This window comes from Passer domesticus, chromosome 2 (assembly GCF_036417665.1).
Source record: "Passer domesticus isolate bPasDom1 chromosome 2, bPasDom1.hap1, whole genome shotgun sequence".
Classification (NCBI taxonomy): Eukaryota; Metazoa; Chordata; class Aves; order Passeriformes; family Passeridae; genus Passer; species Passer domesticus.
Window position 1 is genome coordinate 33,096,892 of NC_087475.1, and position 24,673 is coordinate 33,121,564.

The 24,673-nt window shown below is 40.7% G+C and overlaps 1 protein-coding gene across 1 annotated transcript in view; it reads left to right on the plus strand.

Moving 5' to 3' along the window:
* Positions 1–24,673, plus strand: part of GABRA5 (gamma-aminobutyric acid type A receptor subunit alpha5) — a 56,245-nt gene that overhangs the window by 19,385 nt on the left and 12,187 nt on the right. Inside the window, exon 7 of the mRNA XM_064408154.1 lies at positions 8,504–8,586. Coding sequence (XP_064264224.1) covers positions 8,504–8,586 — 83 coding nt within the window. The remainder of the gene's footprint in view (positions 1–8,503; positions 8,587–24,673) is intronic.

Sequence of the window (24,673 nt, forward strand, 5' to 3'; positions counted from 1 at the left end):
ATTGCACTGTGTCCATCACAGTCCTTAGCCTTCATCATTTAGTGTGATTTCTGTGCTCCCTTCTTTTTCCTGTGCTTGGGTTATCTTCCACTGAAAGCAAAGATCAGATATGCAGTTGACCTGGTACCAGCTATTGCTGGCTGGTTCTGCCAGTAACTGGGACTGGCCTCTCTTGAGAGCCAAAAAGAAGCTCATAGTTCAGTGTTACTCAGCACTTCAAGAACAACTGTATTGCAGTTAGCTCCTTCTTGAACATGCTATCACAAAGCCATGTAGATAAGGAGATTATAGTCAAAACGTGTAGCATGGGCAGACTTGGGGAGTGTGTGGCCTGGCAAAATGAGGTGTGGGCTGGCTGAGATGTTGTTTCCCATTTCACCTGCATCAACAACTGCATCAGCTTCTCAGCATTGCTAGAGCTAGTTAGATTTTTGGGTTTTAATTCAAGAATTCACTAAAAAAATAAACTGCTGCAGAGGAGAAGTTTGAAAGCCTTCTTCATGGGATACCAAAAGAGAATTCATCATGGATAAAGGACCCTAAAGAAGAGAAAGCTTGGAGAGGTTTTTTAAGTGAAACTATCCAACAGATGGTGCAGAGCATTCAGAGCTTCATAGACATTTTGATCTAAGTTTCTTTAGGAGAGTAAAGTTTTTAGGAAGAGAACCTGAAGGAGGAATTGTCTGTGAAAAAGGTTGGGGTTTTTACTGTACTAGTTGGTCTGATAAAAAAACAGAACTTTTTCCAGCAAGTTCTACCTTGCTTATGGACTTCATTAGATAACTGGCACGACAAGGTTGGATAAACATAAACTCACTGTTTCATGCATTGGTTTTATGCACTTAAAAGAAGTACTGGAGAATTAAAGGTATTACCTTTACTATAAATGTCTGCTTTGTGAGTTTTTCTGTAACCTCCCAAATCCATATAATGTAATTTGTTTGTCCTTTTGTTTTTTTTCAATGCCTTTTTCTGTTTTTATTATTTTCAATGCCTTTCTGTGTCTAGAGGCTGAACATCTCCCTTGCTCCTGTCCAGGAATATGCTCTGGGTATGTCAATGACTGGTGCTCTAGTCTGCCATAGTCCCTTCCCCGTAGCACTTTAAAGGACATTTCATTGTCACATAATGATAGCACATCTCAGCATCATAGGAAAGATGGGACATGGTAGTATTCTTGGCAGAGTGGTTATGAAGGTAAAATGGGCTAAGATAGAAATTTCTGCAGAGTACCTCACTCTAGTCTTAGCTTTACTTTTTGTTCTCTGTTCACTTTATTTGGTGTATTGCAAAGAAATCAGTGTTTATAAGTAGGAAACAGTGGTGAACTGCCTCCATATCCCACATGGACATGCAGATCAAGGCTCTGAATCTGCAGTTTGGCCTTTTTTCCAACAAAGTGATGGAAATCCATGAGCAAAGCAGTGTTTGAGTTACTAAGAATAATCACTTCTTTCCCCATGAGTCAGGTTGCAGACAATCACCCAGCCAGGGGCAGGTTTCAGGGTGACTCTTAGAGCCACTGTGTTTCCATGGGTGAACATCTTCTCCACATTCTAAAACTTTTGTGTGATGTTCTGTAACTCACTACCACCAACAGGGTTTGCTAGGACTGTATGGCAAGTGCTTCAGAACCAAGAAAGGTCCTCATATATATTTATATGTGTGTGTATGTGTATATATTTGCTTGTATATGCATGCATATATATAATGCATAAACTGGCACGTTACATTTACTTCAGGAACACAGGGAGAGATCAATTCCCTAGACTATACACTTACTGTGCTGGGGACTGAAACAAGTCTTGCTTTAAAACCTTTTAAAAGAAATGGAAGTTTGGTTATTGAAGTGTTCCCAAGACATCACTGTAGGAGAACAGCTGAATGGTTGTGTCATCAGTCAAAGTCAAATGAATAATTTCACAAACTTAAAGTTTGAAACAACAGTTTGAAAAACCAACCCAAACCAATAACTCTATTATTCTCCTGGCTCCATGTGTGTCAGAGAGCATACTGGAGATACCAGAAGGACTCAGGTTGTTCTGCTGAGGTCCTGCTGGAGCAGGTACCCCAGGAAGCTTCTCCTGGAGTTGACTTCTGAAAAGGGTCTGACCTACCCCTGAAGTCTCCCTTCTCAGGGAGCCAGCAAGCCCACTGGAGTGAGATATATCCTGGCTAAAGGCTGGATCCACTTAACTCTTTTTTCGGCATGTTGGGGAGATAGGTTGTGGTGGGTTTAAGATGAATTTAAAGCAAATATTTTCCCTTGTATTAAGGAAAATGGCTGGTCTCATGCTGGGAAGGGCACTTGGGCTCACCTGAGCACCATAGCAAGTACTAGTTGCCAGCACAGGTGGGGTCAAAGCACAGCATTTCAATGTTCCCTTTAAACAGGGGTGAAGGTAGTGCACAGAAATAAATAACTAAGAAGATGGAGCTGGTTTGGTGATGAGTGAAAATAGGCAGAAAAACTCCTTATCTCTCTGGCCATAGTACCTTAGTGCCAGCAAAAGTATTTCTGTGTCCCCTTCATCTGTAACTCTTATTATTCAACATTTATCTTGAATTAAGTTCTCCCAAAAGCTGCTGGTAACTCTGCCTTTCTGCTCCTCTCTCATTCTAGAGCTCTGTGTTTTAATTTTTTTCCTATTAAAGTTAGTAGCAAATAACTTTTGATAAGCAAACCAAGTTTTGCAGCTGTCTGTGGCTCCCCGGGAGGGTGACTGCCCTCAGCTCCTGCCTGGCAGCTTCAGATAATATGTTGGAAAATGTTTCTTGCACTCTCAGGGTAGGAGAAGGATGTTCAGTCCACCCTCTCTTTACTCAAAAGAAGGAACAGATGCTCCTTGCATTCAGGAGATCATGGAAACAGCTGGGGGGTCCCTGCAGTGACCTAAACCAGGGTCTTGCAGGACAAGGTACCTCCTGTCTTGGGGACTGCTGCTGAGAGTTTCTCACCTCACCTTGAAGCACACTAACTCCAAATGTCTGCCTCCCTAATATCCGAATTTATTTCCTTGCCTCATGCTTGATTTTAACACCTCCTTCTTTTCCTTCTTGCTAAAAAGGAGCAATCTCTTGAAAGCATTGTTATGCTTAATTCCCCAGTGGAAATGGTTGAAGGTGACTTTTCTGAAGTGAACAAGTCTTGCTGCTTGAATTGTGCTTTTCTTAGATATTTATGTGTCTTGAAACAGAATGTCACTAATCACTTTATGTTCTTAAAGGCTATACATTATGAAGCTTTGATAAAGCTTTCATGTACAATTATAGGTGTTAGGTTAAATAATTTGTAGACCTAACTTTTTTTTTCAGATAGTGAAGGTACACAATAGCATTTTGTTGATTGATTCACACTTGGTTAGCAGTGTGAGTATTTGGAGCATTATGAAAACAAAATTTTGTCATTAATAAATAGGCAGCTGTAATCAGGGTTTGTTACATTTTTTGGATGAATAGTGGTCCCATTCAAGTCAGGGAGAATTTCAGCATTATCTTCAATAAAATCAGAGTTTCATTCTCCTATTGCAAAGGACCTTTAACAGCTGCTTATAATCTTGTCATAGGCCCTGTTTGAGTGGAACTAATCCCATAGGGGTTTTATTAAGACACAGTGATGGTGGAGGAGGGAAGCTTTTATGTGTTTCTGTTGGAAAGAACTGCCTTTTGAGCAATGTGTGTGCTGTGACAGAAAAATCCTGGTTTGGTGACTGTCGCTAGCTCAGATAACTGGGCTACACTGGGCACAGCAATCATCATTCTGGAGAATCACAGATCATTCTGGAGTCACCATATTAAAAGGATTAGGCAAAGACTGTTTCACGTATGCATGCCCAGGCCTCCTTTCTCTTTCTTAAGTAAATGCAAACTGAGCGTAATTTTGTTGTAATCACAGAATATGCTATGTTGAAACGGACCCACAAGGAGCGTCAATTGCAATTCGCCCTGCATGGGACCATTCCCAAAAATCACACCATGTGTGCAAATCCTACTTGAACTTTGTCAGGCAGGTGCTGTGACCACTTCCCAGGGAGCCTCTTCTAGTGCCCAACCACCTTCTGTGTGAAGAACTTTTTTCTAATATTCAAATTGAACCTCCTCTGACACAACTTCAGGCCATTCCTTTGGGTCCTGTGTCACTGGTCCTCACAGAGAACAGATCAATGCCTTTTCTTCCCCTCACATGAAAGTTGTAGGCTCCCATCAGCCACTTCTCATACAGCTTCCCCTTAAGGTCCTTCACCATGTCCACAGCACTCCTTTGGATGCTTTCTAATAATTTCTTTCTTATAGTGTGGTGCCCAAAACCGCACACAATATTCAAGGTGACGCTGCCCCAGTGGGGGACAGTCCCCTCCCGTGCCTGGCTGGCCATGCTGTGCCTGATGCACCCCAGGGCATGGTTGGCCCTTTGGGCTACCAGGTCACAGTGGTGATTCGTGTTCAACTTGCCACTGACCAGGACCCCATGCTCCCTGTCCATGGTGCTGCTTTACAGCATCTCATTCCCCAGTCTGTCCATATATCCAGGGCTGCCCTATCCCAGGTGCAGAATCTGGTACTTTCCTTTTTTGAACTTCATACTGTTGGTGATTGCCCAGCCCTCTGGTTTGTTGGAAGTCTGTCTGCAGGGCCTCCCTGCCTTTAATGGAGGCAACAACTTCTCCCAGTTCTGTATCATCTGTGAACTTGCTTAGTGTCCCTTCCAGTCCCATCCAAGTCATTCACAAAGATATTGAAGAGCACAGGGCCTAACATGGAGCTCTGCAGAGCCCCACTAGTGGCAGGTCATCAGTCTCATGTCATTCGTTCACTGCAACCCTTTGTGTCCAGTTCCTGAGCCATTTGCTCACCCATCACATGACATATTTGTCCAGCTGTGTGCTGGATATTTTATCCAGAAGGATACTGTGAGAGACAGTAGCATAAGCTGTATGGAAATAAAAAAAGATGACATCAGCTTCCCTGATGACTTCCCTTGATCAGCTAGATGAGTTACGTTGTCGTTAAAGAAAATCAGGTTTGAAAAGCATGATGCCATGCTGGCTGGGACTGAGGACTGTGCAATAATCAGCTATGTAAACTAGAATATACAAAGGGTCCCTATGCTTTATCACATTGTTAAAAGCCAAAGTGTGCAAATATCACTGCAGGTGATATTTGAAGGGGTAGACCCAGATAGCAAATTTTTGAGACTCCTGGGGCTATGATCTGAATATATAGTTTGTACTCGGCATCTCAGAGCAAATCTGTATGCAACAACCCATTCTTCCAGCCCCCAGAGTGCAGATGTCTGCTGTGCTGCTTTTATTTCTGTATGCAGTAGAAAATCCAGCCTTTTTGAACCAGGAGTCAGTTGAGTGACTTTGTTTTTCAGGCCCTCACACAGTTATGAAAACCAGTTCATGTTGGGCACAGAGCACCTGCAGAAATTCAGGGTGGTGACATTTGTGCTGTGAATCAGAACCCACAGTCAAGTTTTCATACAAGTTTCCTGTCAAAATTTTTGTCACACTGGCCATTACAAGACATTTCAAAAGCTTCAGGTAATGCACACTTTAGTAAGAGATTTCTAGGAGAGTGTTCACTGAGCACTTAAATATCACCTATGAGGCTCAACTACATAGTTCTTAATAGCATGTAACAAATAGGTAGAGCTAGTTAATTTTGTTCAACATTGCCAGACTATGAGTGGTTCTAGGATAGGGGCATGGGAAAAGGAAAGAAGAATGCAGATATCATTGATAGAGAGCAAAATGAACTTTTTTAATCTAAAGAATTCATGTTAATGAAAGGAAAGGCTGTCCCCAAACACATTAACAGCTCCTAAACTTGGTTCTCCCTTCCCCTAGGTTAGACCCAGACGACTGCAGCAGGCAGTCCCTGCCTTTTAAGGGATATTCTGTCTTTTGGTGGATGAGGAATTCAGAGGGGACAGAGGAGTTGCCCTGGCACCTCAAGAGTCTTTGCAGCTTCTGAGTCAGATAGTGGCAGCCAGATGCCCTCCAGCCTTATCTGCTACCCTTTTATTTAAGACAGGCAAAAATAATTTCTGGAGGGACTTAATTAAATTCCACTAGGTCACATTCTCTGTACAACTCATCTTCACTTCTCTTCCACATTTATAGTTGATGAATGTCTACAACCTTCCTCATTACACACAAGGGTTATTTCCAGAGATGCAGGCAGCAGGATACAATTCATAGGACAGTGAGATGAAGCAGAAGGTCTTATGCATAATTCTGCACTGAATATTCCTTCACTTCCTGATTCTACACCTGTTGCCTTTGTAAGATGGATATAGGCATTCCCTCCTTCGATGTTTGCAGATGGCAAGTGTGCATATTAAAATGTTGTCAAGCTGCAGCTCTGACAAGACATGCCTAAACTTTGGGTAGACAAAGAGACAGGAGATGGACTGCAGTAAAGCACACTGGCTTTCTTATGGGCTCTTGGAGCAAGGTTTCTGAATTTATCAAGAAGGTTAAATTTGCAGTGCTTAACATGGAAAATAAAATGATGCATTGGAGGGATGGCAGCTTTGCTTTCAAGTGCCCATTAGAGTGATTTTTGTGAAAAAGATGTGAGTTTTGGGCAGGATACTACTAGAACCAGCTTATTAAATTCATCCACACACCACTCTTAGTAACCCTGGCTTTGCTGACTTTGGTGCCCAAAAGCAGTCTCCACTGCAGACAACTACATATCTGAGTGATCTTAAAACATCTTTTACAAAAATAAAGCTCAAGAACAGTTTTGCTTAAGTGCAGGTATCTCAGGCCTCAGTAATTTATTTTGTATGTTGTACCCTCCTGTCTGTTCTTACCAAATGGTAAATTACCTCTGTTCTGAACTGGATTTCTTTTCCTTTGACTTTCTATGGCATATTATCTTTACATTTTCTATTACTGTGTGCATTTTGCCTTTTTCTCTCCCTGTTTCCCAGCTCATCCTCAGAATATGATCTCTAGCCAATGATACTGTTGCATTTTCTGTGCTTATTTTGCCATTTCCAGCCATTGGTACAGTTCCAGAATTTCTGTGTGTTAGCTCCAAAAGAGTGGAGCTGTTTCCCCCAGTTGACTGTCTGGGTAGCTGTAGTGCCCTGGCAAGGCATCACTGCGTTGTACTGAACTGGACTGGCTGAGCACTGTGCCATCTGTACACAGATTATTACCCTTTACAGCCCCTTTTGATAGAAGCACCTATGGCACCATAGGAAGTGATGACTATATATATAGCCAGTATATATGGCTCCATGCTGTACGGATAGGAAAGTGTACTTTTGCATGCTGGTAGTGGGGTGTTGTGGATTTCTTTGGAGGTTTTCCCTCCCCAAGCAATAGTTTGGTTAGGAATCCGGCTGCCCTCCGATAGAGCCCTGTGTCATGCCAGCACCAGGCAGTCTGTAGAGCCTTGGATGTCTCTGGGCTGTTGCCTCTGAGGTGGAATAACAGCATAAAATGAGAAAGCCATAAAGATATTCATAAAGTAAAATGAAATTTTCATCTTCACTATCCTGAGCAAGCTGTCTGTATTATGCAAATATCAAAATGGCATAAACAAAACAGACTCTCCTTGTGCTAGAAGCACGTTTTGGCTCTCCTGAGATATTTGATATATTTGATGGATTTGATATCAATATAACTAATATTGCACTGCTCAGAGGTTTACCTCAGACTATTCTTAATCATCAGCTTGATCTGCCAGTCATGCAGAACATCCATAGGAAACATCTACATTTGCCTAAGGGTTTTTTTTTTTCCCTACCCCTATGTCCAGTCTAGATGAAATACTTCCACATAGTGGCTGGGGAGTCCAGGATAGAATTGCTTCCCTAGGCAGTACACTGGAGAATATGGCCCTGTTGCTTTTGCCTGACAGGATGCTCCGGTAATTCACAGTGTGTTGAACCTGAAATGGACTCCAATACCTTGTGCTTTCCAACAGAAATTAACCATAGGGCTAGATAAAATGATGCATATATGTCCTTGATTTTATATATAAATTCATATATAGCTATATTAGTTATATTATATATTTCTATCTATAAATATCTATTTAATACATTTAAGTAGTTACATCTACATATAAAGTCAATGATTCTTTATGTCTGTAACAGTGCTCTTTGACCTAGGAGTCAAATTCCTAGTCCAGTTGTAGTATGTACAGAGAGCAGATAAGTATAAAGTACACGGCAGAAACTTCATCACAGGAGTTTCTTCAAGTACTAATAAGAAAGAATGATCTTATTGGGACAGCTTACATAAATAAAATCATTCCACATGTCTCAGGGTTACTAGATAATGCCTACGGCATGCACACAGAGTGGTCCACCTGGCTTATCTCACGTTCAGTTTAACGGGGTTATCTGTGATTTCAGCAGGAGCAAGGAGCCGTCAGGAAAAGCATGCTTGTGTCAGCATTCATCTAATGCAGTGAGGGGCCTAAAGGAAATGCACAGGAGAAAAAAACTTGTGTTTTCTTTTTTACTCCCCCACAGATTGACCATCTCTGCTGAATGTCCCATGCAGCTTGAAGATTTCCCCATGGATGCACATGCTTGCCCGTTAAAATTTGGAAGCTGTAAGTTCTCTTCTGGAATAAGAACTTGAAAAATACCATTTTCTGGCTTCTTATGTTCAGACATATCTTGTACAGATCTTTCACCCTCCCCCCCAGCCTTCCCCTTTTAACATGGTTCTTTAGCATCCCCATTCTGCTCCACTTGCTACCACCCTGCTGCTTCTTTCCCATGAATATGCTTTATCTGGGCCTGCTGCTTTTCACCTCATGCCTGCATTCCATGATAAACGGTGAGTTGATGGGTGATATGCCTTATATATCCACATCAAATGTAACAGCCACTGTTAGGTGGAGTTCTAGATGCAGACAGCTAAATTGATAACTTGTTTTTACATCTGGAGTAAAACAGAGCTTTCACTGCACTGATCAGATTGATGTGCAATTGTTATGGTATTTACATGAACCAGACTGCGGTACAATATCTGCATTGCACATATTAAAAGAGATCTAGAATATTAAAAGAGGAAATATCTTTCCATTTGGCTTTAATAAATCCAGTCCTGTATCCTGTTACATGATGTTTAATACACATGTATTTGTATATATGCACACGTTATTCTAAACTGTGTGCTGAACGATGATTTTTCCTCAATTCCAAGCCTCTAATCCACCACACTGCTGCCTTGCCAGAAGCTTACTTTAAAAATAACCCCAGGGAATCAGATGGTTATATTTAAAAACAAAGCTCTTAATTAAAGTACAAATGAGGCTACTGCAGTAGACTTTTTTTTGTTTTTTTTTTTTTTGGTAATCAAATCAGAGCTTCCAGGTGCAATCATTGTCTCTGAAGACTTTTGATAATTACCATGCAAGGCATTTTGCTAGCCCCTGAAGCCACCTAACTTCAGCATTTTGCAATGTTTTTCAGCCGTATCAATTTAGAGTCACTAATCCTAGCAAGATTAAGCTTTGCCTTTATCGTCTGTATCTGCCCTGATTTAATACTGACTATACATTGTCTTCTAGTGATCATACTAAGAAGTAAAAACACTGTTTGGAGTAATTATACCACATTACCAAACTTTAGATGAACTGATTTCCATTCCCTCTTCCAATACAGATAGATTCTGTTTCATCCAAATAGCCACCAGTATTTTACAAAGTCACTGCAGGTTCAAGTGTGTTTATTGACTTCAGCAGCATTAATTTACAGCAAAGCCAATATAACTCTGAAGGTCCAGACACCTTTACATTCCACTTAAAAAAAATGTGTGTGCAAATCACCCGTTTAACTCTGAACTTGAAAATGGGAAAACATCTCACAGGAGACTGCAATTATTTATATACATGGTGAACAAAAGCCACTGGAAAGAATGAATAAGATAAAGAATTTATCCTTCTTGGTATTACATATTGTTTATCAATAGATGAAGTTACATTAGTTGATTTCTAGTCTAGACTAGAAAACTAATACGTTGTATAGTTTTATGAAATCTTGCAAAATATGTAATACTAAAACATACATATTTAAACAAAGAGCCTGATGCAGCAGAGATCTGAAGTTCAACCTTAAAGTTAAATGGATGTTTCCATGTATTAGTAGATTAGATGCAGTAAGGTACAGGTTGTAACTCTCCACGTAGTAAGACCAAACAAAAAAACTATCCCAATCAAACATGTGAGCACATGAGATAACATTACAAGATAAGCTACATATGCTTAGAAGGAGTGCCCAGTAATCTGTCTGAATGTAATTATATGTCCTGCTAGTGCCAATTGTGTTACATGTTAATCACCTCTTAGCACACAGGTAATTTTAATCTGTGTCAAAGCCAGCACTAAGGATTTATATTTTAGGCCTGTGAGGGGTGAATAGAGTTTTAGTTTATGATCCTTGCCATGCTCAGAATAAAATACATTTATACCTTATAAGTTTATAAGGTATTAAAAGTAATCTTTAAGTTCTTTCACAATGTGTAGACATGGAACCATTTCGTCTGTGCTAGCCATACCACTGGCTTCTGCAAAAAATAAATATAGAGGGATAGTCTATAGACAGTTTTTCAGCCTTGAGAATATCTGTATTACTGATCTGACAGCTCCCTTGTAATTTATTGGGATTTCATATGCATATGTTTGTACAAGTAGCAGCCAGTAAGTCTTGAGTTTATTGAACTAGCCCAAGTATATTTTAGGAGAGGACAATATTTATTCCATATTTACAGCAGTATGGGTTTGCATTGAGTCACCTGCAGACTTGCAGCAAGACAAAGCCTACAGGGCAATATGATACATAAGCACATATCCTTTCTGCTTTAGCTTTCCTCACCGTCTTTCCCTACAGGCTTTCTTTTTTTAATGGTCTTCTTTCCAAAAAGATTTTTGAGAAGCCTCAAGGAATAGCATCAAAGTAAATGTTAAACACATTATCAATTGAGCTGGGAGGGTGGAAAAGAAACTGGTGCTAACCAGTCTGAGGATGAAGAGAGCAGGGCAGCGAAATGAAAGAGCTGGGGTACTGCAGATCAGTGGCAGAAAGGATGCTGAGAAGTGATCAGTGTTGCAGCAGACGCAGGAGCAGGTTATTCATTTTCTGGCTGTATGAGAGTTCACTATGTTTGCTATAATTCAGCAGGCAAAAGGCAAAAAGTGCTTGATGTTTTCTTCATTGTGAAAGAGAAGGAAAATTAATCTTTCTCAAATAAAGGTAAATGCTGAATTCTTATGTTGTATTTGACTTATTTCTTGCTAAATTAGAATTGTGGGAGATTTTATGGGCCTAGGAAATATGACATGTAGCAATATAATATTTTTTAGAAATAATAAGAAGCCCAGTAAAATACTCAAAATATGATTTGAAGTTACCTGTGCATGCCACCAGCCTAGGTACCTGTGGGGCAGTTCAAATGCCCACTACAGAAGTGGTACGCTTTAGCACTCTGTGGTGTGGTGTGAAAAGGAGGGAAGTTCAGGGACAGCTCCTAATGAAATGAACAGAGCAGGTTTTAGTTGTCCTTTAGTTGTCCTTCTCTTCTTAAGTACAGCTCCCTGCTGCTCCAGGATGGCAATATCAGGTGGTTCTGCTTCAGGAGTACATGTAAACAGGTACTTTTCTTGTGGGATTGCATCCCTGCTGGGGGTCAGAACACCTGTAGAGATTATCCTGCAGAAGTTTCATTTAGAGAGAACTGGTGATGATGCATGAGCATAGGCTCAGAGATCTCTGCACACTGAATCCAGGGTGCTTGATGGGGATTGCTGTGACAGTCTGTTAATTACGTCATGGTAGCATGGGAAGGGTGCTCGTTCCTTCCATGGCCAAATTAAAATAACTTTCTGTTGCAATTGCAGTGCTGACCTGTACTCTAAATAACTTTGCTGGTAAAAGAGGATGTAATGAAAATTCCTGATGCCAGAAGCAGTTTCACTAGGAGCACCTTAACCCAAGAAATTTGATCTCAACCTCAGGCTATTTCTGGTGTGGGGAGGAAGAATTAGATGAAATAGCAAGGACATTAAAGCTTCCTAGCTTTAATGTTTCGTCTCTTCCACTGACAGTCCCTAAGAATACATTAAGAGTATAATTTAGTACAGTTTCCAAACGCCCATGTGTCACCAGGTAGGTAAGCATCATTATCTCTAGTGCAGCTGAAACAGAGAAGTTAATTGACTTTCCGTAAGGTCATGCAGCAAATCAATGTCAGAAAAAGGATTAGACTCAACGTCTTTGGTTGGAGAGGCAGATGTCTAATCCACTAGACCATGAAGGCCTCTGCCCAGGCAACTGACTTAACTCCTAAATCTCATTTTACTCCTGTGTTAATTATATTGGTGTTACCTTGCTCACAGGGTTGCCCTGAAGATGAATTAGTTAATTGCTGTTAATTTGTGCTTTGACAATATTGAATACTGTAAGATGTGGTCTATTTATGACAACTGTCTCTTGAAGACACCGTGCCTGAGTATATGGAGTTACCAGATCTTATAGACAAATACATGAAGCAGCTGCCCACTAGCCACTCAGCAGTAAACCCCCCTACCATACTATTTTTAGAGTAAGTAGAGAGTTTAATGAATATTCTGAAAGTAATGAGCTCCCCAAGCTCATGAGCACAGGGAAAAGAGGACCTGTGTTGATTCCTGTTAAGTCGGCCATGAAGGTGGCCAAGGTTGATTGCTGTTGATCAACAAGAGAGCTTTCCAGCTGTTGGTAAGGGAACAATTTGTAGTGTCTGGAGATAGTAGCTAACATAGTTTATAGTTTATATATATCTTCCTTTTTAACACCTCAAACTAAGTCACAGTTTGACTTTTGATAAAGGAAAGTGCACAGGCTAGTTCTGTAGCTGGAGGTATGCTCAAATTATTTTCCTCTAATGAGCATGGTGAAGTCAGAGTAATGAGGAGACAGTAACTTCACCAGTATCCCAGATTTTATTGCAACACTTGAACATTAAAGCACTCACTGTTCACAAATTATCCATTTCTTGTGACCACTTAGAATTTTTTTAAAAAAAGGTATTTTAAGAAAATTTCCCTGCTATTTTCTTATAGTCTGGAGAAGGCACTGAGGTGAAGGTACCTACAGGGTTTCTTCTTGATTTTGTACTTTTCCCAATTAGCACCTGCAAGAGCTGCAGGAAAACTGCAAGTATGGAGGGAGAACTTGAAAATAGTGTCCTAAACAGACTTTAATTCTGATTTAGTAAAATATGATAAATAATGTATTTGGCCTCTCAAAACCTGTGTGTAAAAGTCTTGTATAAGAATATAATTAAATGAATAATAAATAAAGAAAATGTTAATTTTAAGAGACTTTGAAAAGTGGAAATGGCTCTTAGGAGGCTTTTCGTAGGTTGCTCTCAGGGACAGCTGGAACTGCAGTCTCATATGAGATGCAGAGCTTTTCTGCTACTTGTCCCTACAGATGGACAGAAGAGGCTCCTTGAATTTATTCCTGAGAGCAGAGACAGTCAGCACAGCTTGTTGACTCTGCTGGGATGTATTAGTGCCTTCCTTGTGAAAGGACACGTGGAGAGAGCCAGGGCAGACCTCTGTGAAATGCTGAGCAGCCAAGTTCAAGACTAAGTTGTGATTTTGCAATTTGAGGCAGAAGTCAGCTAATGGATAGGTTTGGTGGCGTTCTGCTCACTAAGGTAATATCTTCTGTTACATTTTCCTAAGGTTTATCACTGCTTCCTTAGACACCTCCATTGCAATGGATATTGAATTACTAAAATCAGGTGAAGTTAGGTGAATACTAAAACTAAATATTTCTAAGACATTTGATATATTTTTCTTATCTCTCTTTCAACTCTATATTACCCTCAGCTACCAACCACCTCTTTAGTTATCATACTTTTCCCCTTATTTTTAGCTGTTTAGAAGCTAGAACATCAGACACAATGAAAGACTTGCTTGTGGCAGCATCAAACTTGTGTTTGTCTAGGCAGTCTACTCAACTGTGTTGGACCACTGTTGTAGTTCTATGTAAGTATAGCTAGCTAGTAAAGCACAGGCATGTAGCCTGAACTAATTTTCTGTGGAAGCTTTAGAATGAATGGAGGGGGTGGACATCACATAATGGTATTGCTGTTATTTGCTTTTATTTTCCTTGATGATGACTTGTCATGGGGCTGTGTTGTTTAAAAAAATTAAATCTTTTAATGCAGAATGAGCACAGGGATTTGGCTCATATCAAAAGCCTTGTATTGACAGCAAAGCTCTAGGGAATGGATGGGATGGATCTGTGACAATTTCAGGTAGAAAAATTTGCTCCAGTTAGTTATCTAGAGTCCCTCTAAGGCCGTTGAAAGGAAATAAGTACTTCTGCAGTGAGGTTCATTAGAATTACTTTTGATATATGTCTAAGGATGAGATGAATCATATTTTAGAAGTTCCTATTTTTCTGCAGCGCTATCTCATGTAGCTAAGTGTATTATACCCTAGTCAGAGCAACTCAGAAGTCCATTTCTCTCTGCATTGCTAGCTCAGAAATACAAAACCATACTTTGTTCAGAAGAAACAGTCACTGCTGTAGATTAGTTAGGTGTTACATTATATTGATGGTGAGTTTTTGTATCTCTCCTAATGACTATTTCAGCTATTCCTGCTGGAAGTCCCATTTTTCAAAGGATCTCAATGAGATAGTCAGTAGGGCTTTTCAGTATAGGAAAAACTTAACCACTTCCTCAAGCATCTTGTATGAGCTGTGCTGTTTCTTCTGCATTGAGTGTAGTAGGTTAGAACAGCAGACATTTAAGCCTTCTCACAGGTTTTGCATCATAGCCTACAGTCATATGTATATGTATGTATAGCAATATGGCTTCTTTAATCCAGCATTTTTGGCAGTTAGGTTGCACAGTCAAGGTGGAGCAATGTAGCCCAGAACATCCAAAGGGCAGGAAATTCATCAAGAATGGTATGTAAAAGATACTGTAATATTCAAGTATTCTGGAGATGTAAGAATATTTCTTAACAGGAATCTACTTAGAAATTAAAACACAGGGTTCTGGGCCTGGACCATGTGGTTTCTGTAGCAGCTGTTGTTGTAGGACCCCAGTGTGCATAACTTGCAAATGAGTATGACCATAATTTACCACTTGTCTGGTAGGTTTGCCATAGAAGTGTACCTTTTAGTTTGACAAAAGGGAAAAGGGCTCCCTAAAATGATCAGTCAGTTTTACTTCACCCATTATAGGAACATACATCCAGGACTTCCTTGAAATGGCTGAAGAAACTGTAGTATATCCTTCAAGCACTTGCAGTATCTGTCACTATTTAACTTTTCAAAGGCTTTGACATATATAAAGGGTTAATGTATGTCTGCACTGAGATAATTCTTAAAATACATTAAAATGGCAGCCCAGCGCCTGGCTGTGTGATGGCTTTCCTGCGGAACAGTGCCCAGCTCTGGGTGAGTCAGCTCCTACTTCTGGTCACCTGCTGCGTAGAAACCAGTGAGTTTTTCCCTCTTAGCTTCATAACAAAGTGAGAAAGGGAGGTCAGAAAGAACAAAAGCTGTTGCCTTTCCCACGTCTTGCAGCCAGCACTGATCCTAGGCTGCAAACTCTGCTGATGTGCAGTGGCCGAGGGCTTGGCTCCCTACCAGCTGAGAGCGGTGTCCATGCAGGAGGGATCATCCTTAACAAAGCCCCTTTCTTTGGATCAGCTTCCTGTGGGGTGCCGGCAGCAGCTTTTGTAGCAGCTGCAAAGAGCCCCTTGAGCAGCCAGCACTGAAAGGCTGCACTCCGCCTGCCCTGGGAGCAGCCTCCTCATCATGAGGGGGCTCACATACTCAGACTCTTTGGGGAAGAAAAGCTCAACTGCTGGCAGTTTTGAGCTCAGGGAAACAAAAGTTCAGGCAGGGATAGTGGTTGGTGTGGAGGTACTCAGCAGTGGTGTTTTTGTCTCACGTGGCAGAGGTCTAGACAGGATTGTGATGGGGCCGCGTGGAGATCTGGAGTGCTTTGCTAATGGTACAAACATCAGCACGCGTTCTCACTTTGGAGGTTACAGCCCAAACTTAAAGGCTGCACAAATGCCTGATTACAGGGAATCAATATAAGTTGTCAGCAATAGAAAACGACACACAGAAACTGTGCTTAATATGCTTAAGCTTTCAAATGGCCTTTGGGTGCAAACCTGCAAAGACACTGCTGGTCTCATGATGCCCCAGAAGGCAGCGCCAGGCTTGCGGCTGCCAGCCGTGGATCATGGGTCTATACCACTGGTAAATGGGATATTATTTCTAAATGTGACAAATGGGTAGATACTGCTCCACTGCTTTACAAGCCAGGTTTTTAATGTCTCTTATTTTCTAAGGTGGCTGTTTCCATGGCTTGTAAGCATTTCATAAACATTTCTGGAATCATTCTCATGATCCCCTTGTGAGGTTGGTAGGTCTCTGCTGCCTGCATTTTGCAGGTGGGCATAAAGGAAGCAAAGAGCAATTACAGTCTCTTCTGTGCAAAGATAGAGTGGTTCATTACTTGCTTTTATTGCCTCTGTCGTTATGGGTCCCTAGGTTCAATTAGAGCCTCCCAGTGCTACTGCAGTACATTAATGACAAAACTACTTGCCTAGGGTTTTTGGGGAAGGAAAAAAGCTGTAAGACACTGCTCAAACTTGGATTTCAGTTTCTAGTCTGGCAGCTCCTTTATGACACCTGAGTCTCTGGTGGACCAGGAAGTCCTCCACCTAAATTGCTGGAACCTCATTAGCTTCTTCTCCTGCACAGAGAGCCAAGCCAGTCCAAGCTGGCATCCAGTGCTGCCGCAGTCCCAGCCCAGCAAGCTTCTTCAAAAGAAACAGTTGTTTCATGTTGTCCCCCATGAAGAAATGAAAAGGAAAGAGAACCATGAGGAAGGAAAGCCTGATAAGCCTTCTGTTTTTTTTCCCCCTTCACCATCATTGCCACTGAAAGTCTCCTCACAGCCAGCCTGTGCTAAGAGCCAGCCATTTTGCTGAAAACATCCCAGAGCTAAATATGCCAGCAAAGCTGGGATTCCTCTCTCCTAAATTTATATTTTTGTAGGGTAAATATATACAGCTGAGCTGATTGCTCCCGCGGTCTTAGGGGAGAGAAGTAGATATTTTTAGGCTCAGGTTAATCTCCTCCTAAAATAGGTCAGCTGATGCCTGTAAATAAGGAGATGTTTTATATATGCACAGAGAAAATGAGATCGTGAGCCCCTTTGGATCTGGGTCTCCAGGGGGACTGGGAGGGGACAGTTCCCAAAGAGAGGATGTGTGCCTGAGTACTCTAGCAGAGAGCAGGTGGAATGGTAGTGCCCCTGGTCAGCTCGCCTCAGAGAGGCTCCTTGTATCCATCACTGGGGCTGGGCACTTTGTAATGACAGCCTCAGGAGATTTTATCCCCTTCTCTGAAATACAGGGCTGCACTGTGCCCCAGAGCAGAAGTCTATAATCCATCTTTGGAGGTTTAGATCACTGCACCTTTGGCATCGGGAATAAGTTCTTGTGATTGCAATTTCAAGGTAGTATTAAAGTGTTTGAATAATAATATTTCAGCCTGCTCTTTCTGCATACCTATTGATTACACATTCGCACAGTGTTATTAATGTAGCAGTCCTTCTGAGATTTGTAAATGTCTTCATTAAGGGATAGGATTCAGAAACAGAGGTATATATTTAGCTGTGCAAGTAGTTCCAATCACTCTCAGCTGGTTTCAGGCCATACAGATTTATAAGTAAGGGTGTTTTGAATGGTAAGCTCAGCAGATACACTATGATGGTTGAGTCCCTGATGCCACTTAAGTGGGTGAGAAGAATATCTGTAGATTACAGTGAGGTTACAGTTTCATTCTGTGATGTTACATGTGGCAAAAAATGCCATGTTTGTGAAGGCGCCCTCCACAACAAGATCAATTGGAGTATTTCCTAAAATTCACTCTGCATTTCTCAAAAGAAACTCCAGTGACACTCCTGCAGAGCAGCTCACGTTAGCTTTGCTGTTATTAAGTGGCACCTTGCAAAAGAAGGGGACCACTGCAATTAAGATTAAGCAAAGGTGCTTAATCTTTTTAAAGGTAGTATGCAAAGTGAGTAATGGTATCTGCCACACTTTGGAGGATACTTTTGTTTGCCGTGCAAAAAGTAAATTAAATGTCTTAACATCATCCTCATAACTATGCTGCTTTTCCTAATGCAGCAGCTAATATAAGTGCCTAATATTGTGATGGTAAATTCAAAGTTCATTAAGTGTTAGTACAGCATTCAAACTGGCTGGCTGGTGTGGAATTACCACATGTATGGCCTAGAAAGACCAACATAAGGTCAGAAATGTTCCTCGGACATTTAGCATTTAAAATATCATCCTAGCACATCCTACTGTTCTGTTTCTCTAGTTCTCTTACAGTGGATATTTATGTCAGCCATAAAAGGGAAGAAGGATCAGAGGCTGGCACACCAGATTTTGACAAGTTCCATACGAAAAGAAGTTGTGTAGCCACCATTAAATGTGATATAAAATCAATTCTCAGGTTAGTTCTAGCCTGAGACAGCTGCCACTAAACCTGAAAATAAAGAAAGAGGTTGTGTTAAAACTGCAACTGCAGTGAGAGGAAGAAACAGTAAGAGGCAAAAGAAGGAAGGCATGATGCTCCCTAACATCAGCTCTCAGATGGAAGTAGGAATGCTGGGGAATGACCTAGTGCTGCTGGTGCCTTGGAGCACTGGATGTGTAACATCCCCACAGCACACCCTGTTTAGACACCTCTTTCAGTCAGTGTGTGGCAGGAGTCCCACACCATGAGTGGCAGAGACCAGTTGTTTACACCTACACGTTTGTTTGCTGTTGGCATGTTCCAGGCTGCACCATGGAAAAAAGTTTTCTTTGCTGTTTTTTTCTTCCTACTTTTCTTAGTAGAGCCTTGAGAACCTGCAATCCCGAGGCACACAGCTCAGTTCAGTGTGCCATGTCTGGGTTTTGCTGCCTATGTGTCAGATTTCACAGCAAGTAGTCACTCCCAGTTGCAATCCCAGAGCCTGGGAAATAGATGCATCCCTCTTATTGCTCCCTTGTGGTATGGGTGAGCATGATGGGGCAAGAAAGAGCTGCTGTCACTGGTGATCGTGGTCATTCTTGGGAGACTTTCTATGTTACTCTGCACAGCTCTGAGCTCAGGGCTCTTCTTAAAGACTGCAACTGTATCCTGTGAAGGCGCTATGCCTGACTGAATTCTTGGGATGACACTGTTCATTAGTATTTGTGTTACATCCATCATCAGTGTGACTGTGATTTAGTGTACCAACTTGAAAACAGTCAAGTTATTGTATTAAAGAAGTCATCAGATTTGCCTATGCTAATTATGAATCCAGCCTCCAAAATCACAGTTGCTTTCAGTTTGGGTTTTTTTCCTTTGCTTTATATTTTTGACCTCAAAGTCGGATCACATTTAGACTTTTCTCCCATTAACTGGAACTTCTAAAATTACACAGGACCTTCCACCTGATTTCTTTCTTTGAAAAGCCAAAGAAAATGGCTTTTTCAAAACTATGTGTCTCAAAATGAATTTGACAGCCATCTCCAGTTCTGTATTCACCACCTTGTGGGTACACTCTGTCCATTTCTTTTCCAAGCCAAATTTCTATTCCCACCTTTTCCTGAAGTGACTTGTAAATAATATTCTGAAAGAAAATAATTTTGATCTAACTTAGAGCTTTATTTTTTTAGCAATGATCAGTAGAGTATATTAGTGTTGCTTAGTAATGAAGTCTCTTGAGACCTGTCTGGCACATTTTTCAGAACATCCTATACTATTCCCTGCAGAATGTGACAAGATCAAATAAAACTGTGTCAGGAAAATATATAGAATATCACTTATATTTCCAAATTTTATTTTTATTTTAATTTCAGGAAGGACAGGAATGAACATTTCAGTATGACTGGACTTCCTACTGCCTATTTAACAGCCAGTGGTGTCCTATAATTTTTCATGAATATGCTCATGAGTTTCATCAGTTGTCATGTATAATTTCCTCCTTGAATGTCCTCTATTGTCACAATGATACTAGGTCATTCAAAAAATGTTTCCTTCTGGGCATTTAATTTTTACTCACATCTGGAACCATTCTGAGTGCATGGCCAATCTGAGCTTCCCAGTGCAAGAAGAATAGAGACTTTGTGGAGAGAATCCTGTGCAGGACTACAGCAATTATTGAAAGGCTGGGGCATCTTTGCTGTGGGAGGAGACCAAGATCTTGGACTCTTCAGTATGGAGAAGGGAAGGCTCAGAGGGTCCTAGTACATCTGTATAAACTGCAGGGACTGGGGAATGAGAGATGAAGAAGAGGGAACTGGGTGCTGCTCAGTAGTACCCACTGGCAGAATAAGGGTCAGTGGTAATTAAAAAACATTACATTTCATCTAAACAGAAGAAAACGTACTTTTACTGTGGGAGTGACTGAACACTGGAACAGGGTGTAGAGAGAGACTGGCAGTTGGCTACAGAGGTTTGAATATCGTGGAGATATTAAAAACCTGACTGGACGTGGTGCTGGAAAAAATGCTTTTGGTGTCCCTGCTTGAGCAGGGTGTGGGACCATATGATTACCAGAGGTATCCACCAGTCCCTGCTGTCCTATGACTCTGTGTTACATGAATTTGTTGTCCCGTGTATTTGTACACATTACACTTCTTGTCTTTGATGTATTCAAAATCATGCATGCTGTTTATCTGTATGCTGTAAACTCATGCCAGTTTAAATTACCAGTCTTAATTTTAATGATTTCAGGCCCCTAAAGTAATTGCCATAACCCTAAAATTCTTCTAAGAACATCAGAATTCATTACAATATGGCAAAGTCTTTATTTTAGGCTCTTAATCATTTAATAAGTGAATACATTTCTCTTAGTATTTGTATTCCTATTTTACATTAAAAATTTATTTTTATAAAAAGCTATTTCCCCCAAGACCTAGACCATGCATATTAGTACCATGTCTTGTTATTGTTATTTTTAAAAGTATATTTTTACTAGATTTGTTTTCCATTTGCTCTTCCTATAGAATTATCTCATTTGTACATCGAGTCATTCTTATAAAGTCATTTTAATGGGAAATTCCAATTATGAAGCTCAAATCTGGCCTGAGTCACATAGGCACAACTGTTGACAGATGCTTTGTAATGGGCTACAAAGTATTTGTGCACAAACCACAAGAAATCCAGCCTGACTCTTAGAATTCAAGCTGGTACATGATGGCTTAGTAGCAGCGCTGTTTTGTAGCCTGCAGGAGTCTGGGAGACTGTAAATCTGGATCACTAGTGAGTTATATAACAGCCTCTAAGTGAGTCAAATACATTAATAGTTAGATAAGATAGATATTTGTATGTGAATTCAGATTGTAATTAGAGTTTCTAAAAAAGCTGAAAATTTATGCACATATTCCCCAATCAACAGGCTTTGGCAGGGATTAGCAATACTCCCAAGATTAGGCAGTCTGACAATCCTTGTGGCATGTACTGAAAGTCACGATAATGAAGGCTTAGAATGTAACTGCACAATTGGAATGAATAAAATAGAAAACAAATCAGAAGTCATCTTTTTACAATATCTCTTTAAGTTAATTCAGCATCCAACTAGCACAATTCTGAAAGTTCCAGCCATGGCTTATGGATAAATGGTCTTTAATTGTGGAACATACCTCAAACATGCTGGGTGGGCATCCAAACATGCTGCACAGGCTGCCTTAACTTAACGATGCAGGCACTGCTTTATGTTTCCTATGAGGCCTGTCAAAGGATTTAGGGAGTGTTTTGGAGAGGGATTCTTTGTTTCTCAATTATTTTATGCCCTATAATGCAGGAATGAAAACTTATTAGTAGATATCAGTAGTGATTTTTTTTCTCAGGAATTGCAGCTTTAAAAAGTCAGTCCTAGAAATATGTCTGGGTCACATAGACTCAAAGTTTGGAGGTGCCAAGAAATACTCTTCCCCACCACCACTTTTTTTTTTTTTTTCCTCCTGGAGTTTCTTTCAAATATGGAGGAGAGAGAAAAGCAAGAAGGAGAGTGTCTGTGAGAAGCCATCACTACCCTGTGGTGGGGGCACTGGCAGGAGAAAACTCCCTGCTTGTGAGTTGCTTTTTGAATGGAAGGGAGAATTCTGCACTGCTCACACTGTTTCATTTGCAAATGAAAATAGGGCTATCCTCAATGCCGAGGCAAATGCCTGGGATCCTCCAGATCTTACCCACTTACTGTTGTGCTTTGCTAGACTTTTTCTTAATGTAATTCCACTCTGGTTGTGGTCTCTCCCCTGCCCACTGTTCACTGGCATAAGACCATGTCTGGCTTTCCTTGCCAGCCATACAGGAGCAGGGAAAGTGTGGGAGAAGAGCAAGGGACACCTTTACCATTTTTATATTGTGTGGTGTATGTTGGATGCTAGAATGTAGAAAAACAGATCTGCTTGTCAATAAATATATGAGAGAAGATATTATTTCTTTCATCATTCTGGTAGGTGATAAGCCTGCAGCCATTTATCAACTGTCCAGTAGAAATAAATGTCTGTTGTCATTTTCTCACATTTAATAACATTATACTTGTTTGTAATTTTAGCTGTTCATCTGAACTGCAACCTTTTTTTTTTCCTTTTTCAAAGAAGTGAGCATAGAAGAGAAAGGATACTTTAATGAGACTTCCTCCTTTCTTTGACAAGAGAACAAAATCACTGTAAAGAACACAAGATTAATTATTTGGATTCAGAAATCCAGAAGACATGCCCTTGCTTAAAGTAGAATAAACACCAAGCAGTCTTACTTGGATTTGCAGTGGCTTTGAAGTTGAGTTTGCTTTTGCAAAACTACCAGCATCATCTTCTCAGCTTGCTATTCCAGAGCTGCAACTACATTTTCCTATCATCCTCTTGGAGACATCCCCACCCTGTGTGTAACATAAAGGAGATTATATATTTCCATATTTCCTTTTGTTGGTACACTTTTCTCATATCTAAACAGCAAGACCTGAAGTTGTTCAGTGCTCCAGCAAACAAGGCTAGTAAGCAACCTACTGGAAACTTTGCTTAAGTGGAAGAGTGTCTTTACAAAATTTGGTATGACAGTGAATAATACTGTGTCTCCATTAGTACTTCTACCCCGACAGCAAAATAACATCATTCTCTACTTCACCCACAGTTTCAGCTTTCAATATGACCATGCCTGATTGTACTGTAGGGGTTATCAGCTGCAGAGCTGGAGCTTCTGGTTGTCAGGTGTGGGATAATTGGAGTTTGAGGATTCTGTGAAGATATGGCATAACATTTGCAGGAGGAAGACAGCTACCTGCTAAAAGTACACAGGCTTATCCCTCTGGAGGTTTATCTAGATGATCAGAAAAGAGATGGTCAGCTGCCACACCAAGGAACAGGGGGTGGCTTTTTCCTGTCAGAATTTGATGTGCAGTAAGGAAAGTTGGCACAAAGTCAAAAATCTTATATTAGAGCTTCTTAAAACACAAACCATGTTTTATTATATTTGCATGGAAGAGAAATGAAGATTGTCTAATATATGTGCTCCATCACAACAGAATATGTCTAGGTTGGGGTAAATTCATGCTATTCCTAATGTGACAGACTTCTCCTGAGGAGGTAAAATCACTGCAGGTTGGTAAATGCTCTCACTTCTCACCAACTGGCCTGGGATTGGCACCCCCCTTCCCTGACATGGTTTCAAAAGAAAACTGCCTCATGAAGTAATGGTTAGGCATACCTGTGGGATCTTGAGTTTTGGCACCTTGTGGCCTCTCTCTGAGTTTCAGGTATTTTACAAGAGGAGCTGCTGGACTCCTGCAGCATAGGAGCCCCCAACCCTGTTCCACTGCATGTGTTTAGCACCCAGTAAATGTTGCAATTCACAGCAGAGATGTTGAATTATTTTTGGACTCCCCTGCCCCACAGGCCAGGCAGAGGAGAGAACCAAAGCATCTGAATTCTTGTTAAAACTTACAGGCCTAAATTCCTGTGTGATTGCAATTTCAGTGAATTTGGTTACAGTACTCGCATTGGGAAGCATCTAGTCAGGATGAATTAATGTATATCATCATCAGAAAACAAGGAAAAACCCAATTATCCTGGTTGTTGGGATCATCAGAGACAGAGAAGTGCTGAGTTGGGATACATCTAGATCATCCCAGCAAAAAAAAAAAAAAAAAAAAAAGTCCAGTGCTGTTGTTAGGAACTTTTTTTTTGCATAGGAAGTAACAACATAGGTAAAAATCAAATTTTCTGACAATCCCACATCTACCTAAACATATCCTACATTCCCTGGAGATAATCAGCCCATGAACAACATCTACCATATACCATTTTAGAAATGGAGGGTTTTCTGCATTACTTCTTTTAAATGGACCCATCTCCTCCCACTTGTTTTCTCCAGATCCGGCTTCGAAATACATTCGAAATACAGTACATTGTGAACTTGTAATCATCTTAGAGATAGTAAAGTATCTCAGCTCTAAAGGGAAGGTGAAATTCCATGACTATTTGTGATGCAAATATTTTGAAATAGGGAAGACATTCCTTCTTAGCCTTTCAAAGCAGATTACGACATGTAATTACAGTAATTTTACTGCAGAACTACAAATACAAGCATAAGGAAGGCAGGTGGGCAGTCCTGCATGGCTAACAA